The sequence below is a fragment of the Larus michahellis genome, chromosome 1, assembly GCF_964199755.1.
Source record: "Larus michahellis chromosome 1, bLarMic1.1, whole genome shotgun sequence".
Classification (NCBI taxonomy): Eukaryota; Metazoa; Chordata; class Aves; order Charadriiformes; family Laridae; genus Larus; species Larus michahellis.
Window position 1 is genome coordinate 7,213,834 of NC_133896.1, and position 20,687 is coordinate 7,234,520.

General features: G+C 39.9%; 1 protein-coding gene across 2 annotated transcripts in view; it reads right to left on the reverse strand.

Annotated features, from left to right (window-relative positions):
- Positions 1-14,556, reverse strand: part of USP6NL (USP6 N-terminal like) — a 128,232-nt gene extending 113,676 nt beyond the window's left edge. Inside the window, exons 1-2 of one of the 2 annotated variants that reach the window (XM_074573277.1) lie at positions 14,422-14,556; positions 8,912-9,001 (exon numbers count right to left, since the gene is read on the reverse strand). In XM_074573277.1, coding sequence (XP_074429378.1) covers positions 8,912-8,915 — 4 coding nt within the window. In that variant the 5' untranslated portion in view covers positions 8,916-9,001; positions 14,422-14,556. Of the gene's footprint in view, positions 1-8,911; positions 9,002-14,090; positions 14,192-14,421 lie in introns of those variants that run through there. The other variant, XM_074573278.1, reaches the window with a different exon arrangement.
- Positions 14,557-20,687: the final 6,131 nt, after the last annotated feature.

Below are 20,687 nucleotides of genomic sequence, written 5' to 3' on the forward strand. Positions count from 1 at the left end.
TACATCGCTAAAAATTCTGGGAAGTCTGACTCCTGCTCAAAAGAGCTCTGAGTGAGCCTTTCAGCACTCTACCACAGAATTAGGCAGGTTTTCAAAAAGCTTTTCAAGGGTAAAACAGAAAGACTGCATTCAAGAATCCTCTCCTATGGCAAACCAAAGTGCTTTATTAAAACAAAGTGCCCTTTTATATTAGTGATCTATTAGATTAATGACTGCACTGGCCAAAAGTGCTGGAGATTTTACAGCATGTATGCCTTCCATTCCATACAATAATTATGCTACACAAAATAACACAGGAGAAAAAGGAAAAGAAAAAAAAAAAGAAGAAAAGAAAGAGAAACTGCAATAAACCAGCTTCCCAAACCAGCCTGGAAGCCCTGCACAGCTTTCTGCTTGCTTCAGAAATTCTGAGCAGGATAGGTACAGGCATAACAGTAGCCTTGGAAAAAAAAAATTCCAGTGCTAACCCATCAGTCTCCCACATAATTTTAAGAATTAAAATCTCTTCATTATATAGGGTTCTTTTGCAATGAGAGAGTAAATGAACCTTATAATCATCTGATTGATAGGATATCACATAAAAGCAGCTACTTTGTTTACACAAAGATCTGCAACCACCCTTTAAACACTGAAAGAACAACAGATTGAATAGCTTAAGTAAAGAAAAGATCTTAAATTTAAACCAAAACGGAGCCAGTAATCCTGCTGGGACTACTTGCATAACCCCACTTATGGCAACAACCCCAAATATTTTCCATTTGTGCTACAAATCAAAGAAGTTGTTTCCTATCGAAGACTGGGTAAAGAATGTCAGAGTAGTTTTTCTTGAAACACTGACAATTTAGCTTAAAATACCCACATATCTAGTAAATCACGTGTTTTGTTTCTTGAATGTGAACATAAATAATGTAACATAACATAAAATGAGGCTGAAGCTCACTTATTTTTCTTATCTGTGACAAAGTTACACTAATAAGCAGCAACAGCTTCACTTTTCCAACACAGTGGTGCATATTATTCAACCATTTGGAGGGAAAGGGAGAGCAACATGACTCACAACAGGCAAAGAAAGTCCTCTAAATACCTCACTTCACACTGCTGTTGGAAAAATTCTTCTTCAGCCCATTTCTAATCCTCATCTGACTCAGCTGTTGTTTTGTGAATTCTCTAATTCAATAGGAAATTCTAACGCCACCAGGGAGCCTAACACTGCAGCCTCTAGAAAGTCCTCCCTGCAGTAACCAGAACATTGTTCTGTGTCTGTATAGCGCCTTACGTAAAGGAGGGGCTGCCTGCCCAAACATCTACATTCACAGCTCTCGCTTCTCGTCTGTATTTTAGCTGTGAGTTTCTGCATCCTTCCCCCTTTGGAATGTACTTGAACACCACCCTCAACTTATCACAGAATGAATAGGATCCCAGAAATATGAATTGCTTACATAGTGGCGGATACTTGATACTCACTCCAGAGAACAAGGTTACAGTGTTCTTTTGCTACTTACTCCTTCTGCTGCAGGAGTATCAAAGATCCACAATAAAGGCATTATTGTGTAATGTTCTATATAAAGGAGTACAGAGATAGGCCCAAAGACTAAGATTTAAATAAATAAATAAATGAAATGTAACAAGAGAGTATTATCACGCCAAAGGGATGTACTTCTGTGTGTACCAATTAGTCATAATAATTCAGCGGTCCTTATTGGCCATCAATCAAAGCAGTGACAGGCAGACAAATTTAGAACGAGAACTCTCTCCCTCTACATATACACACATAAATAAGTGAATCGTTACATATTTTAAGTAAGTTCATAATTTGTAATATAAATAGAAAACAATTATACAAAAATATATAGCACAAGTGTAACATATAATGCATTTTAAAATATATATAAATTATTATTATAAACACATTTGTATCATCTTTGCTATTTTGGACACGCACAGAGTTAGAGTGTCATAAAATAAATAATTTGTAAATAATCCAACCTTAATTTTCATTGCAAACATGACAGAATAAATGTGAAGTGCAAGTGTCTAAAAAGGACATATTCACGAAGCAATAAGCGCGTATACAAAAAGACTGGCCCTCCAAGAGCGTTCATGATGGTAACTTTCTGCCACAACTCTCCTGTCAGTTCAAAACTAACAATAGTTTCCTGCCAGTGCCAACATCTTGATTTACAAACAGAAGTTACGTTGATTTAAACGTAGGTGTCATGTTGCACTAACTTATTTAGGGAAGCCCCATCAATCTGACCACCAATTTAAACCCACACAGAGAAAGCCCAGCTGAAAGAAGATAGCTTTGACAATCCCTTTATGCAAAAAAAAAAAAAAAAAAAAAAGAAAATACCCCGCTCCATAAAAATGTTTAATAAACATATTTGAAATGTATGCAAAGGGTTTTAAAGCACTTAGCTTTACTATACATTATTAACTAATTTGAATGAAATAGTAAATACTAAGCACTACCTGTTTGTTGACAAAGCCTTATAGACAGTGAGACTACTGAACTGGAATATACCGCCTGGACACACAGTTTCTGAGTGTGATAAATATGTTTTTGGTATCTGCAACCTCCTGCAAAGCTTAAGAAAAGAAAGCGACTTCAGTCTATGGAGATTGAAGACTTATTTTGTTCAGTTAAAAAAGTGACAGAACAAAACTCAAAAATGTTTGCCTTCCTCTTCACCCTAAAAACAAAGTGTAAGTGCAAGGAAAGCCACAACTTACCAGTCCTAAATATGCTAAAGTGATCAAAAGTAAAGGAAGGGTATGAAAAAATGAATCTTAAAAATCTGCTTAAATGCAGGTGAATGTCAAAAAGATTTCATTTGTGTTCTGATATATGTAAATACCTATACTATCAGCAAAAAAAGTTACAAGGTCTCAGAAGTTGCATCATGTCAATTGAATAAATAAGAAGAAATCCAACACCATAAAATGGGAATATTCAAGAAAACAAGTAAGTTTCTACTAATGGACCTACATTTCCTCAATGTGATGCATCACTTCTGTGCATGTAAAGTATTTGGGTTTACATTTTATTACGACTAATGTACCCTCTGTATTTAGAGGAGCGGTCTAATTACAGCATTGGTGAGAAACTGGGTCATCGAAGATCTGATTAGTCCTCTGGAGATGCAACTCCCCACTTAGTATAGAGGAAGCTTGAACATTACTACATTCCTAAACAAACTATAGTTCCACACACGCTTCAAGCAAGGGAAAAACAGGACTACCACTGGAAAGGACAGTCTCACCCACCGACCATTTATTCTCACCCCTGCGCTTCTCTCCCTGCATTACAGCAATACAACCATTTATACAACGATGTAGTGGAGCCCACCCAATTCAAATCAACCTGATAAATGCTCCTGCAATGAGGAAGAATGCAGGAATTCAGATGGGGAAAGGACACCACACCCTCCACCATCAAAGGCAACAACATTTTAAGGGGGTCATGAAATTTTAAAGACCCTCAGTTCAGCCTTGGCTCCTACAGGCCAGACCTTTCTAATGAAACTCAACTTCATCCAAAGCTTTCCCGCAAGTCCATACAAGTTTCTGTAACTCATTAACTCTGACCTCTGAATCTGCGTTTTAAGTCAGAAAACTATCCCCAGCGTGCTTGCTGATCGCCTCCCTCGAGTAATAGCTGCACTGTACCAAGAGGACAGCCAGCAGATCTAGCATTAACTAGCAGTATCTGAAGAAAACAGAAGTGAAAAGTTAAGACAACACAGAAGAGTAACAGCGAAGCAAGATCCAAGAATGGTAAGCACTTCTCCTGACCTCTAGGTTCAGGAGCCAAACAACTTAGTACACATGTATTTTTCATGCTTCATCCTCCCACTACAAAAAGAAAAAGTTACTATGCTACTACTTCTGATCCAAACGCTCATGCGTCACTACAGTTATGTACAGTGGTAAATTCCCCTGACAGTTTCAAGAAAAAAATAGAGCTAACATGAGATTAATATTAATGTTATCAATGAAATAGTTTTTATGGAGTCGTTAATATACAGTAACTTACTATTTTAAGTATCTTGTAGGTTTCATTCTTTTCCAGATAGTTGAACTGCAAGGTGGGGGGGTGGTGGATTATTTAACTCTTAAAATATTTCAAATTTATCCCAAGTCTTCAAATTAACCTTTTTCAAATCTGCATTATGGCTCTTTATCACCTATGTCCTACAATTCTTTATCACTCAGATCTTCAGTTTTTCATACAGAATTATTCTTTCAAATTTCAGTAAAGATGACTTAGGAGACAATAGCTTCTTCTAGATTTCTCAAGTCACAGTATTTCTAAAGATTAGAAGATAACTGTGCTGTGAAATCAGAGTAACAGTTGTTAAAGATGACACTCCACATAATGTACCTTCCAGCTTGTATTTTATGAATGGGTTTTCAGGGTTCATGGTTCAAAAATATATTAAAAAAACTTAGCATGTAACATAATAATTGTATATCCTTTAGCTATTCATTATTACACTTCATTATAAAGGTATTTTAGCTTACTTCTAATCTTTCCTTTCCCATCATGCAGTGTTGTATATGAATCAGGACTTAGTCTTTTTCCTTTCTTTCAATCTCAGCTCACTAAAAAGAACCGATGACTACAAAGCCTCTTAAACTACATCAATCAGCTTTATATAATTATTTACAACACTTTACCCCAAAATGCACAGCCATAAAAAATTGTCCATTTTCCAGCATTTATTTTACGAGCAGTTTCACTTGTCCTCAGTTCACTACAAATTCATTCTGCATACAAGGAAGGGAGATCGGAGGCGCAGAGCAAAAACTGAGCCAGCCTTAACCAAACAGACATTTCTTAGCCTAGGAAGCTTTATAAAAACCCAAAACGCACTTTTCACCATTGCAAGCACAGGAATAATAATGCGTACTTGCTAAAGCGTTATATCTTTATCTGTTAAGGCTGACCTTAACATTTGTTTTAATTCCCAAGTTTATTGCTCACGAACAGAGAAAACAACAGCCCAAGCTATTTCTTTACACACACTACAAGAACTCAAAAAGAAAGGAAAAAAAATTTGCTTTAGATCACAAATCACAAAATCCTGAGGTTCCTTTATGAACACAAACTAGAAAGCCAGCTGTAATGAGAGGTCAAGATAAAAACAACCATCAAACAGAAGCAGCCTTTAATCACACCATTGTGGTCTTGATTTGAACTGGTGAAGCAAAAAGTTTACCACCTCATTACCAGGCCACACTGGCCATTTTCAAAATATAAGATTACATTGCACAGCATCTCTCCAAACACAAAAAATGCACTCCTGCCATCAGTCAACCACAAAGAAAATATGGAGAGATGATACGATAGTGAAGCATGATGAATAGCAGGTTAACTTCCAAACTGCACGCAGTGTTAAGTTTTTAGGGTGTGGGAAACAATACTAAAAGCAGAAAGACAAAGCCAGGAAAGAATTATTCTGTACAATTTATTATGATGGCAGAATAATAATTAAAAAAAAATAGTTGGCACTGCATCCTATACATTTAAGAGGGGAAAAAAATGAAGATGTCAGCAGCTTGTTGCAACAGTATGTACTAACATTTAGTTTAATTGTTTGCAAACTGAGTTCATTGCAGCAGCTCAAATAAGTTCACTGCACTGACCTTTCTTCAAAGGAGAACGCACAGGAAAACTCCCAAACATAAAAAGCACAGTTTATAATTGTACGAATTTATCATGACACTACACATTTTCTGGCACCTAAATGTCAACAACTGGAGAAAATGTAGAAAATTAAACAGCTCCTTCTGTGGTGTGACATTCTAGGCAGGTTACATACAGCCAGGATTTCCCTGACAAGTTATCTTTAAACATAAAATAAATCAAGATTAATCTAACTTAACTACACTGTATACTCTTACCCACCCTTTAAGCACGTGACCTCACTGTCCTATTGGGCACACAATGTTAAAATATAATTTGAAATATGGATTTCTCTAATCCTTATTTACAAAAGCAGACATTTATAAAGGCAGTCTCTATTAAGGCTTTTATTTCTGTGGAATGTCTCAGTTTTTAACACCTTTTCAGATTCTCTATATTGCCCAACAACTGAAAGCAACCTCCATGAACGGTGAACTTTGCAATTCTGTCAATACCCTTCCCCAATATTGGAGAAGATCCAGTACAACAGGATCCAAAGCACACACTTACCTACAGAACCTGATAACTATTAAAAGTTATGTAACAGCAGTAATTCCCCTATTCACTTTCCAGTGAGGATAAGAGAGCTGTGGTTGTTCAGCCTGGAGAAGAGAAGGCTCCGGGGAGAACTTATAGCAGCCTTCCAGTACCTAAAAGGGCTACAGGAAGGATGGGGAGAGACTCTTTATCAGGGAGTGTAGCGATAGGATGAGAGGTAATGGTTTTAAACTGAAAGAGGGAAGATTTAGATTAGATATTAGGAAGAAATTCTTTACTGTGAGGGTGGTGAGACACTCGAACAAGTTGCCCAGAGAAGCTGTGGCTGCCCCATCCCTGGAGGTGTTCAAGGCCAGGCTGGATGGGGCTTTGAGCAGCCTGGTCTAGTGGGAGGTGTCCCTGCCCATGGCAGAGGGGTTGGAACGAGATGATCTTTAAGGTTCCTTCCAACTCTAACCATTCTATGATTCTGAAGTACCAAGATATTACGGATTTACTTCTACAAGCTGTTTCAATAAAATAATATGCTCTATGTAACAAGCTGCTAAAACGACAAACATAATACAAGGTAAAAATGGCTTTTCAAGCTCATTAATAAGGCTGGCAGAAAACCAAATAGATATCAACTGCCTATGAATAAATTTAGGACAGATAGTAGAGGTCAGGTTTAATCATTTTAGGACTAAGATTCTAGAACAGCCCTTCACAAACATCAATAGGAATATATATTCCATGAAATGTATCACAAGAAAATAACAAGTAGGACTTATAACATAGCCTGCACATAACAGCATTCTGAATTTTTTAACCAAGAAGTTATTAGCCTTCACAAGTCTGACATTCCCACATTTTAGATCATCATTTTAGATAGATTTTCAGTTTGAATTACACTAGGTGATGCACAAATTCGGAATACTAGAGACTCCTATCACTTTTAACACATCTAGCTATTCTAGGGGCCCACAGATTTCGTGAATAAGTTTACATGTACAGAAGTATGTAAATAAACGCATCTTCATAAGATGATAAATATCTTACAGACTGAGGTATTTAGCAGAGAGAAGCCTAAAACTAATCTAATCTTCTCTGAAGCACATTTTCAAAAAAAGCAGCATTTTCTGTTGTGCCCTTGAAGTTCATCACTTCGCATGGACTTAAGCATCTAATCCACCACAGGAATGTGCTGCCCTGCAAAGAAGAGACTGTATTTTGAATAACATTATTATTAACCACCACAAAAAGTACTGCCAAAGTCTTATCTTTCATTTGAATAAGGGTTTTCATTCTTGCTAACATAACACAAAGCTCTCCAGTCTGGAATCATGTCAAAATCTCACCAAAACCAATGGCTCAAGCCATGACAGTATTTGTTGTACTCAAACCAACACCACCACAACAGCATCTTGGTGAGTCACGCTTAACACAGCAACTATGATTCAAAAGGTAAAAAGACTTACAGGTATTTGTTATGCTTAAGACTATACATTAGGCAATGACAACAATGAGATGCTCTATAAAACAAATGAAGATTAATATAGCAGCGTTTGACAAATTAGGATATTCAGGTTGTCATCTACGCAATACAGCAAATACTTTAAATGTCAGAAAGTAAACAAGCGTGAACAGCAATACAAAGGAGAAAACAGATACAATTCTATAAAAATATTAAAACAGCTCGATCTACACTAACCACGAGCCCTAGAGCTCAGCAGTTCTTTCAGTCCTTTTTTTGGTGTAGTTTTTCCCTTTGCTGCATTTAGCAAGCAATTCCTCTGTCATTTTTGTTTTCTTCCAGATGACAAGAACAGTCATTTTTCATTTAGTTTGACAAGAAATTTAACCAACAATTTTCTTTACTTGCTTCCTCCCAGAAAATCAAATGGTCTTATTTTACTAACATAGGATATAATTATCCTATGAACTAGATGCTCGTTCTTCAATGGATTCAGTACAGTTGTGTTGAAAATAAGGTACATTATAAATACAGTTCCTGTGAATATGAATTTATATCCTTATTTCTACATGATGTAAGGCTAGGTAATGTTGCTGCCAAGAATTATATCAAGAAGTCTCACATCCACAAAACTTACGAAAGACCTTTAAATACTCAAAACAGTTCACCGAAAAGAGCTTATCTTACCCATCAGATATGGCCTAAAACAAAACTTCTGGGTCTTTCATCTGTTTTTTCAACTAAAATGATCAAAAAATCAGTTTTCTATGGGCTCAGATCTTTTCAATGCATGCCAAAATTCTTTTGGGATCAGACCTCTATACTGGAATTTGAGTAATACATTTATTTTTTCCTATAAAATGAAGTCCATTCATTTTATGTTGGATTTTTACCAACTACTTTAATTTACTGGACCGTCACATATTTTGGAGTTCTTAGCAAACCCAAGATACTTTCCCCTCAGAGTTACATGTTTTATTTATACTGAAAAAACAAACATCAGCTTGTTACAGAACTCACCTTCTTGAACATGATACCAGACTACCAACACAGAAGTCTCACAGAGCACACATTGATCAAAAATTTGCACATTAAGAATGGTATGTGCCAAATCTCAGCTTTATTTGGTTATTTTTAAAGGACTGAAGAGACAAAACTCAGAGTGAACATTTTTGAGGAAGAACCATCTTCCAAAACCCACTGCAGAAGTACATTTTTTCTAAACTACAAACTAAGAGTTTCTTTTTTCTTAAATAAAGGAATCTACTCACTCATGACTGGAAACTTCTTTGCGTATAACCCAAGACAGGTCTCGAAGCAAGGTATCTTGTTGGAGAAGGTTTCTCAGAGGTATACATGTCCTGATGATTAAAAAAAATAATAAAGAGACAAATCATTTTTCAACTTCGAATAACTAGAACAAATGTTCATATATATAAACCGCTTTTCCTACTATCTTTTCATCCTCCTTAAAAAAAAAAAAAAGAACACAAAGATATTCTTGTTATGACAGAACTTTACTGCTTATGGATATATTTTGAATTTTATTAACTCAAAAGGAGTACTTTCCTTTACCATTCATACTATAAAATTGCGTGCATGTATTAGTTCAGAAAATATAACTGCTCCCAAAAGATAACAAACATTCTTAAGAAGTTAAAAGTACAAGACTACAATATATAGTAACTGAAAATACCATCAAAGTAGTATTTTCCTTTAACAACCTCAACTAGCAGGAAGATGCAAAATAAAGATACTCTTTAAAACACAAGAACTACAAGTATGTTTTCTAAATAAATATGGGTTGGCACTAGCGTCCAACACTTCCTCCTCAGGAAAAAAAAAAACACAAACAACAAAACGGAAATCCAGCAATCATAAATCATCAGATCAGTCAATTCATAATCAAAATGAAAAAAAAGAAACCCAAGTAGGGCAGATATGCATTCACTAACAATATGCCTGGCTCTCCCCAAAGCAAAATATAGAGGACTTAATCTCCAACAATGACAGCACAGCAAGTACATTTTGGAAAGTTTATTATATAATCTCCATCCTGCTGCTAAAAGCAAGTTTGTACAAGTCTGATAGAACAGTTAAATGAAAGTAACTTCACCTCACAGCTGAGATGAAAAGAAAAAACCAAACATATCTATTAAGCTATAAAGAGATTTCCTCTAATACCTGCACAAATAGAGAGTTTCCGTAAATTAAGGAATATTATGCGATTTATTTCCTCTTTTCAGAGCCAATTAGAACTTGCTGAATCTGACCACCTGTGCTAATCCAGACAGATAATATCTTGTGCTGACTCAGATTTCAAGTCTCAACTCTCCCGATCTCTTAATGTTAAAAAAAAATAAAATAGAAAAAGGCAAAACAAGAGACCTAACTTTTTCAAAAATACTGAGTTTGTGTAACATTCACAGCACACACCAAACAAATAGAGGAATTATCACAGGACTGGATTCACATCACAAGAAGGCTGCTATATCAATTACTAAAATCAGTTTTGTAAAAAACAAAAACAAAACAAAAAAAAAAAATCAATAAAAGAAACTCCAACAAAACAAAAAAAAATCCCACATCAAAAAAACCAAACAAACACATCCAAAACCACCCAAACACCACAAAAAAATCCAACTGCCAGAAGGACACCTTCAGTAATGCTGCAGACTGAAAATTACAGCCAACTTTTTTTTGTATTGACAAAGTAACACAGGGAAGAAGCTTAAGAGGGGAAGAAAATGGTATGATGCTGAAGAAATACATATCCAAACGTTATAAAAAAATCACAGATGAACACAAAGCCATTAGATGGTGCAATCACTGAAGAAGAACAGTTTGAATTGCAGGTCCTGTCAATTCTCTATGAATGGCTGCTAAATTAAACATTTAAGCACATACAGCCTAATCAAAGATAAAGCGTCTGGTTAAAACATATCACTAGAAGCGCAGTCTTGTCAGTTTCCTTTTGATTACTAATGTCAAAATTAGCAAATATAACTTCCATGACATTTAATTATTTACTGGACTAATTACAGCTATTACGTTAAGAACATCAAATGAGTCATACAGATGGCCCTCAACCCACACCCAAGGCACATTTGACCAGAGCTCAATACTACCTTTGGGCCCAAACTGTTCTTCAATCTTATGCAGAGTCAACTGGAAGACTGGAGTCTCCCATTCAACTTGATTTTTCCAAAGGTCTAGTCTCACCTTAGTTTTGTAAATATGAACTAACAATACTTTGCCTCAGAGACATCACATTACATGACATTTTATTGTGTTATGTACAGGAAAAGGCTGCTCATTAGGAAAAAACAAAACATCACTTCTGAAAAGCACTTAAGGCTAATAATAGCATAATTATGCACCATATCGTTTATAAAAATCTAGTCACGTAACACAAAGGAAACGAGAAGGGGAGAATATAGCCGCTATATACTACCTAAAACCACGTGTCATAACCATGAAAAGTGAATGTTTCAGTACACCACAGCAACCTGAATTCCGACTTTAGCGATAAAATGTTATTCCTGTCTTTCCTTCTGCATCTAAGTATTTTGCTTAGCTACTGCTGATATCTATTTGCTAGCCAATATAGACTTCTCGTTAAATTCAGTTTTTGTTCTTTGAAATAACGCTGCATGTGTGCTTTATAAAATCTCCCTTGTTCACAACTTCATAGTTTTGCTGAAGGCTATTTACTTGGGCTATTTGAAAGTGCTTAAGTTCCTAAAAAAGAAAGTTTCATCTTTTACCTGTAATTTCGAGTATAGCAATAGTAATCAGTATCAGAAAGTCAGGAAAAGTCAACACTGCCAAATACTGAAAGTCTGTATTTTCTATTGCATTACAATATTGAAGTTTTTCCTAAAGATGTGTGTTAGAAACTAAACGGTTATCACTTAGCTCTGCCCTCTCCTGCACACAAACACTACCAACTATTACACAACAGAGGGAAGATAGACTGTTACTTGTGAGTACCTTGCTGAAAGATATCATCTTGGAAAAAACTGCCTTTTTATTCAAAATAGTACCCAACGTCCTTTATGCTTTCCTGTGCAATTAACAAGGCTATAAAAAAAAAAAAAAAAACAAACCACACACACACACACCCCTTTGATCCTTCTCTTTTCCTGAAGAACTGACCCTTGTATTCCATCCAGTACTGCTTCTACTAACACACATCTACTAGCCCTTGGTGGTATTCACCTTAAGTAGTTGTGAAACTATCAGCATTCTAACTTCAATTTGAAAGGAATACCTGAAGTGAGAGAAGCTCTTCACAACTTCAAATTCAAGCACACTAATAATACATTCAATTCTCTAGATGATCTCCAGAGGTCCCTTCCAACCCTATGATTCTATCTGTTTCCATGCCTAGTGCCAGGTCTCTTTTTTACCTAATACTTTGTTTCAGGATAATTAATATGAGCCCGACTGCAAGTAAATTACAGCATACTATAATTCTATGCACTATGACTCTATCCAGAGAAAAAAAATGTCCTTTAAGTTGACAATTAAAGATTCAGGTCTAATCAGTGTGTATGTCATTGTAGTATCTGTTTAAGCTAAACGCCAATGAGTTAACATTAAGAATTTATATCCCCAATTCCCAAGAACCAGAAGTCACAGGAGCAGCATGCAACTGCACTGTTTAAACACACACACCCCCCAAGACAAAAAAGTCTAAAGAGGGCCTGCCTGGCACAAAGCATTATTTTACTGTCATTTACTTTCTTTAAACCAAAAATGTTATGGCCCCTCAAAGAAAACAGAGATTTCAGAAGCACAAGTTTTATAGATAGCTGGCTGGCAAACCATTAAGTCTGAAATTATTGGTTTCCATGCTATATAATCAGAGGGCAAAAGAACAGATGGTTAAAAGGCAGTTCTACTAAATACTTATTTTACACTGCATCCAAGTTGAATTAACTTCAAAGTTATAATCGGTAACAAGAGAAGTTAAAAAGAAGCAAAACTAAGTCACTTAAGAGCACGGCTATTAAAAAGAACATAATAAAAATTCCTAAGATAGCACCAAACTTCCGAGCATCTCAGCTCAGTAAAACGCCCAAAACAGCGTGAATGTAAAATTCGCAACAAAATAAGACTATTACTGTTTTAAGAACCTACACAAAATCACTGACTGGCCACAAATGAGGAAGCACGCAGAAGTACAAATGAAACAAGCACAATGACACACCCTCCTCTTTGTTCATAGCAGGAATATTTACACTACAGAGCGCTGAAGCAAATTGCTTTTAGTTTCAGGCACTGCTGATTGGCCGCCGTATTTAATATACACACGCCTAGCAGAGTTTGAGTTTCGACTGTCACACAGCAGCTCTAGATTGCAGGGTACGCATCAAGCTAAATAACTAGGGAGAACAACTATTTAATAGAAGTATTCTAATTTAACTGATCCTCCACAAAATACATTTGTTGTGAACAAGGCAGATGTGCAGCCGCTTTCATTCCACTGTAATTCAGCGAAAGCTAAGAACTAGCTACACTCACAGCCAACTTTCTGTGCAGCTGCCTGCTCCGAACAGAAAACGGCACAAAGAAAGTTATTCTTAAGTGAATGCCGGCAAACGACTGGTACAGGAGTTTGGTGACAGCGTTTTAAGTCACCACTTGACCCTCATTCAGCTGGCAGTTCAATGGCTTCGGTGGTTTCCTACAGGCAACCATCCACACCACAGAAAGAACCTGAAACATCTGATAATTGGCTGTTTTGCTGACGGCCCCAGCAGAGACCAAGGGCTAAGGGAGGGCTGTGGAGACTGAAGGCTGCTGGCAGCTCGGCCTGTGGGGAGCAGGCAGGGCTGCGGACCCTTCTGTACCAGACCACGACGCTCTCAGCCCGGCACTTTTCACCGCATACCCGAAGCGTTACCAAAATGCAGAGGAGGGAGCAGGTATAGACGGCAGCAGTGCCAGGAAGTCACCTTAAAACAAAAGTTCGGCCGTCCAAAACCTCCCTGCTCCCGACAGGGGTTGATATTACAGCCTCCCACCTTGACAGAAAAAGGGGGCCCCTCAGGAAGCCCGACACACACCCCCACACGCCCCCCCCCCCCAGCCACACACCCCCCTTCCACAGACTGCCCTGCCTCAGCCCCAGCCCCCCTCTGACCGCGGAGGCCCAGGCCCCCGCAGCCCCCCGCTGCTCTGAGGGGAGCGCACCCCCTCACCACCCTGCCTGGGGGGGATCCCTTCCCCCGGGGCGGCCCCCCCACTGCCGCCACACCTTCATCAAAGCCTTACAATGGGACCCAGGGGCATCTCCAACAGGACTTCCCTCAGACACACTGGGCTCAGCTGCCTCCCGCCCCGCGCCGGCCCCACAGAACTCCCCACACGCTGCTGCTCCCCCCCGTCGCCCCCCCCCCCGTCCCCCCGCAGAAATAGTAGAGACCCTCCAAACACACCCACCCCTCCGCTGGGAATGGAACAGCCCGCAGCACCCCAGTACCCTCCGGGAGCCGGCTCCCGCCTCTTCCACCTCCCCAGCCCCGCGGGTGGTACTCGCAGCCCGGTCTCCCCCCAACCCCACCCCCCCGCGGGGGAGGATGGTATTGCCCGCCTCCCATCAGCTCTCTAGGAACTGGGTCCCACCCCGCCCGCTTCAATGGAGAGCTCCGGCGCTGAACCTCCCCCCCCATCATCGTCGTCGTCCCCCCGCGCCCCGGGAATGGAAGGGTCCAGCCAGACCCCCCACCCCGGGGGTCCGCACAATGGCCGGACGTCCCGTCTCGACCCTTACCTTTGGTCGGCTTCCTCCTCCCTTCCGGGGCCTCCGTCCGCCTCCTCCCCAGCGCCGCTTCCTCTGCTCGCTGCCCCGGGACCGGCGGCCTCCGACCAGGAAGTGCCCCGGTGTGACACCGGCGGCCGCCGCTATGGAAACCCTCCCCGCCCCTGTCCCTCCCCCGCCGCCATCTTGGACTCACAACGAGGCGCGGAGGTGTCCGGTGCGACCGCGCGCCCCGCTCCCGCCGCAGCCATCTTGCGGGCCTTCCGTCACCGAGGCCTGAGCCGCTGTGGCAGCCTCAGGGGTGGGCGCCCGACGAGACCCCGGCATTTGGCCCCAGGGCCAAGCCTTCTGGCCACCAGCATCTACCCAGCTGGTCACCTGGCAGCCACAGGCTGAGCCCACGCTTCGGTGCTGAGGCACTTGGCAGGAGCAGGCATCCTGTGGGAAAAAAAAGGGGGGGAAACCACAAAGCAGGCCTTGTGCCCCTCAAATTTATCTTGGCCATTGGGCTGTGCTGTGTAAACTGTCAAGACCTTTACTTTGAAAACCCTGTTGTTCAGCTTTTTTGGGTTTTCTCTGGCGAGCCACCAGCGTTGGATATTGGAGGGTTGAAGTCAGTGTTGTGCATGAACTTCACAGGCTTGTGTGTGAAAATGCATAAGGACGGGATGGACCGGATTGCCTGTTCCGGCTCTCCAGGCATCGTGTGCGCTTCACAAGAGGGACGACTTTGATCCCAGCCTTTCTCTCCTGTAAGCAGAGTGCTCCCACTCCCTCTGTGCAAATTACTTATGCATGTACATCCCTGTGCTTTGCATGGGGCGGTAAACCAACTTACAAACAAAACCAGAAGGGAAGAAGCATAGGAATGCGACAAACAGCTTCTTGAGACTATTAGACATCTCAGATGCCACAGTGGTGTCATGACCAGAAGGGGCGAGTTCAGTTTAAAAAAAAAACATTGCGGTTAAGAGGGAATTTGAAGTAGCAATAAAATATGATGCTGCATTAGAAGCAAGATTAAAATAAACAGTAGTTAAAATGTACTACCAAAACATGTCCAGTCATGATACAAAGAGAGAGCAATGTTTAGTAAATGTTTTGAGTGTTTCAAGCGATCCTGTTTGTGTAATAATTATATTTAAATAACTTCCTATCAGAATTTAGGATAATCTGCTAAAGAGAAACTCTTTAAAATACGCTGTTCCAGACAACTTGCACTATGAGTTGTGGGGCTCTCGACTACCAATATTAATTTTTACTAGATCTTGTAATACAAGGACATTTCATGACAATTTGGAGAAAGCACTGCTTCATTTTTCCAGGGTAGATTAGATTAGTTGAATAATTACTGACTGGTTAGCTGAAGATCAGTAAATCTTCTCCACAGATATTTTCATTTTTAATAGGCTTTCTGTCCTAGGAGTTCTCTCTCAGTTTAGACTAAAAATAGCCTGAATAGTGTTACTTCTGGAAAAACTGGAAGTATCGTTCCTGACGTGGAAAATCCACATGGCAGCACATCTCACAGCCTTTGATAATCGAGCAAATCTACATAGCTGTGCACGAGCATGGTTGCATACGACATTAATTTTATGTAGGAGAAAACGGCTAAAGGGAGTAACACGTAGCAGCTTGGATTGCTTTTGTCTAAATGTTTCCTCTCTTCTTGTGCAGAGGAAACAGAAAATAAATTATTTGTTGCTTTGCAATACATCTCAGAAAGTAATTATGGATAACTAGCCTGTCAGTATCCCATAAATACCAAGAGGGATACTGTGGTCGGATCTAACTCCTTCCAATTTCAAGTCTTAATTGTCTGTTTAAAAATTTTAGGTGGTGGTGGAATATAAAAACTACTTCGCTTTCTTCCAGCTATGGATTTGTTTCCTCCCAAAATGGCTAATTAGTTAAGATAAATGTCTTCCACAGGGAGCTCTCTACTTGATCGGAACCATTTCGTCTCTATTTCATACATTCTCAAACTATCTCTCATCATTTTTGCTTCCCCATATGCTCATTGTTTCCTGTTGCACTACTATAAGTAGGATGTGGAACAGTTCTAAAATCACAGCTTTCCAAGTGGCTGACAGTGATACCCTACTTGTTTTATCGCTACTCCCACGTACCAATCTGCAATATAATTTCTACCAACACTGCCATTTTTTATTACAGTTCTTAGTCTGAGAAAGTATATGCAACCATTGTTATTTATAATGCTTAAAGATCTATGTGGCATCGCAAGACCGTAGAAGATGTCTCAACATAGACATTCCCTATATCTCTGCTGTCTTTGCAGGAGCGTGCCCAGGGAAGCAGGCAAATCTCAGCATGGTTCTCACCGGTCTTTGATCACTCTTACATCTGTGCTGGCCTCAAAATTAGTCCTTTATGTCACCTGCCAACCGACCCCAAACTGCATGGGGTTTGTGATTCCCAATGGGTTGGTTTATCTTCCACATCGCGTAGGTAGGGTGAGCAGTGTGGGTTACATGGCAGAAAATGGCCTGTGTCAAGTCCCTCTGCTCTCTGAATGGGAAAGCTGCAGTTTCCTTACCAAGTGTGAACTTGAACTGGGGAGATGTACGGCACGTTTGGATTTCTGTTGGGCATCACACTTGTGATACAGTCTAGACCTTTCATTAAATTAAATTCTGAATTGGTAATATCTGTGATATTAGGGAACATTCAGTGATTTACATGAAAAAGTGACCTGGTCTGCGTCTAATTCAGATGTTGTAGTAGCCACCTACAGTTGTGACTGGAGATACAGAAGTGAACACCTCGCAAATTAACTCTTCATCTCGTCAAGCCTGCACTCAGGGTATACCACGCCAAGATGCTGAGCACTCAGCATGGCCGCTGACATTGTTTGGCAGCGACATTACAAAGCCAGAATCAAAAGAACAGAGTATTAACACTCCCTTTTAAAGTGTCCGGTTCCCTGTAACATTGCAATCCTTCCTATTGGGCTTCAAAGGAATAAAAGAATTTGTATTGCAAAAATTATGAGATTTTCATCAGCAATTATTTCTCAATGTGCTTTGCCCTTTGTTTTGGTTTTTTTTTTTAGCTATGAAGCTTATGAAACCCGTTCTCTTCAATAAAACAGCATTTTAAAAAATTGAGCAGAACACAAAGCATATGTGTGCAGAATTACGTGAGCTAACTGCAACGTCTCATGGAAATAAATCTGCCTGTCTTCAAGTCCTGTTTACAGTCTGCCCTTACTCTATCACTGGGCTTCCTAGCTGAGTCAGCCATGTGGGATTTGAGACTTGCCACGGGACGAGGGAATGAATTTGATGACCCCTCAAGATTCCTTCTTGCGCTTCTTATTCCTTCTCAGGCTTCCCAAGTCTTCAGAGCACGCTCAGCTCTGCAGGGCTGTGTGCATACTGGTGCATATGTCTTTTGTCATCAGCTGCCTCAACAAGTCGACAATGGAGCTGTAATCAACTGACAGAGCGAGGTTTCAGAATAACGGCAGCTTTGAAAATCAGGCTTTGAATTGGCAACCGTACACTGGAAGTCCATGAAAGTTTTGGCGCATTTTGCTGTGGTGGCTTATCCCTAAGGCAGCCCACTGGGCTAAACGTATAAATTCACATAAGGACACAACTGTGGCCCTGAAGAGCTTGACTTTGACTTTACAAAATGACCCTTTCTGTGAACTGAAGACAGCAGTGAGTAGAGGTTTGTTGGTCCTAAAATAATTTTTAAAACTGGTTTTGGACTGTTCCTTTTCAAATTGTGTTTGTGCTATAGGTTTGGCTTAGCTTCTGTGGTGTGTAGGATTTCAACGTGTTTTCTGTGGCATATGGCATTTCCACTCCTGCTTGCAGATCATTTTTAAGGCACATGAGCTAATGGTTTTTTTTTCTGTGTCACTCAAAATACAAACCATTTATGCACAGGCATGTACCCCGAGAGTGAGTGGCTCAGAAGATCCTGCCGGTATCTGAACAAATACAAGCCTGTCTATTAGTCTTAAATTCAAACAATTGCCTGTTCAACCTTTGAGGCTTGTCACTTTTAAAACCTGCTCTAATCATTACAAAGGATATCACTCAAAATGTCTGATTTGATATGAAGTGTTTGTAGGACTATGAACAATAGATGGCAGATGGCTATTCTTTCCAGTATCATGAAGTACATCAATATTTTATAAGATTAAATGCACTCAGCTGCTATACCACCTGCTGGGTTTGCTTTTGTTTATTTTCCCCAAAATGAAAGTTGTGGGTGACTGTGTTTCAGGTGTTACTTTCAGTCCGTCACTTGCCTGATCACGCCATAGACATTTCCAGGAGCTTAGCATCAGCCAGTTCTGCAGAAATGATGATTTAGGCAGAGTTTGTCTGTACACGCGTGGTGGCATCAGCCCACCATCTTATATTGAAACACTGTATTATATTGAGGAAGGGATGTGTTAAAAGCAGGGATGGGAGCGAGACTCCAAGCAGGAGGGGTTTCCCTTTGCTTCATTGTTGACTGCTGATGTAATTTTTCTGGCTGCCTAAAAGACTGTTTTCTCTTCCTTTTGGTTCTGATCGTTCGCTTGCCCTCGCTCAGTGCCATTGTCTGCAGCTCCCTTGGTTTGCTGAGGTTCGGGTTTCACATAGTCAGGCTTCTCTTCCTGCTTTTGGTGGCTCCTGCCATGGGAATCGGATTTGAATGTATGCAGCGCTTGCTGTCGCTCCCTGATGAAAGGGGCTATTTCTGTCCCCTCTGTCTGTCAAGATAGATTTTCTTCATCTCCTTCCCTTTTCCCAAATTTTCTGTCTCCTCTAGCATTTTCTTGCTGGCATTTTTCCATTCACCTCCTTCTGTTACTTCAGTATTCTCTCCTGTCTTTCTCCTTCTAAATGTTGATTTAGCTTTCAGTAAGCATAGTATGCATAGAAAAAAGTTTAATACACTCAGACAGTACAATACAACTTTTTAAAATGTCTCCTTAATACCAAGTAGTTTTTCAGGGAATTCAAAAACATTACAATACCAAAAATATGTCATTTACCTACATATCCCATGTCATGTAACTTCCTGGAGATCCCTTTCTATGTTGACTGGAGAGATAACGCAAGATGGCTACACGCAGAAAATGCCAAAGTTAGGAGGCCTCCCTGAAGAAGGCACGTGTGGCTGTATCAAAACTGAAGCATAGAATGTGTTGAAACATGAAATTGGGATGTTTTCCTGAATCAGAATTTTAGATTCTGGTTAACCAGATTCCATCCTGCTCCCACAGCGGGAGGAGATGGGATTTGATGAAAGAGAGGGAAAAGCTATGGTCAAACCATACAGTTTTCAAATCAAGCGAAGGAAGAACATAGAACAGAGAAAGAAAAGGAACAGATAAGAAGACAGAAGATCAAGTCTTATTGGCAATGATGCGCAACAAACCAAAACATTAGCTTCATCTTTTGTGTGCCTTAGTTGGTTTTCCTGGACAATAGTTGGAAGACATGTTTTTGTAAACTCTGAAGATCTGAAGTAGAGTTACAGTAAGAAAAGGAACCTGGAATCTCATTACACTATTTTATAGAGACAGTTTTCAGAGCACAGTCACTATTAGAGTGAATTTTTTTATCACTCATCTGTAACCAGATGTTACAGTCAGAAGTAACTCGAAGCTAAAATAAATAGAATTATTTCTTAGATACCAACAAACTTCAAAACCTCAAAGGGATCCATTTTCATGAAGTTACAAGCAAATGAAAACAGGAGCCTACAAGAAAATGTGTAGGTGCTCTGCTATAATAGTGTTTCCTGCAAAAGGTGTAATTACTTGTCTGAAGTAGCGCAAAAGTTAAATCTTTATGACCTTTTCCATTTTCTGCTGAAAGAAACAGACAGAGAAGTGTAAATGACTGACGGAGAAGAAATATATTCAGTTCGTTCAGGTAAAGCTCCTTGCGGCAGTTCAAAATAAATTTTTTCCGGCAGCATGGTATTTAGTCTTTTCCCGGCTCCACTTCATATAGAATTTATGGAGCACAACACGGAATGGGGGATGCAAGTTGGGCTTTTAAGCACGTTCTTCCTCCTCTGCCTTGAGCCATCTGTGTTCGGTCAGCCTCCTGCTCGGGGCAAAGCAGCATGAAGGTTTCCTACGAAGCCTTCACTGTAGAAATATCTTGCCAGGGAAACAGAAATTCTGTACATTTATCTTTTCCCTAACCAAGCCCATATGGCGACCATAGAGTGAAACAAGCCAACTAGAGGGTGGCCAAGCTCTCTCAAGCTGTTTCACACCAGTAAGCAACGGAGTTCGT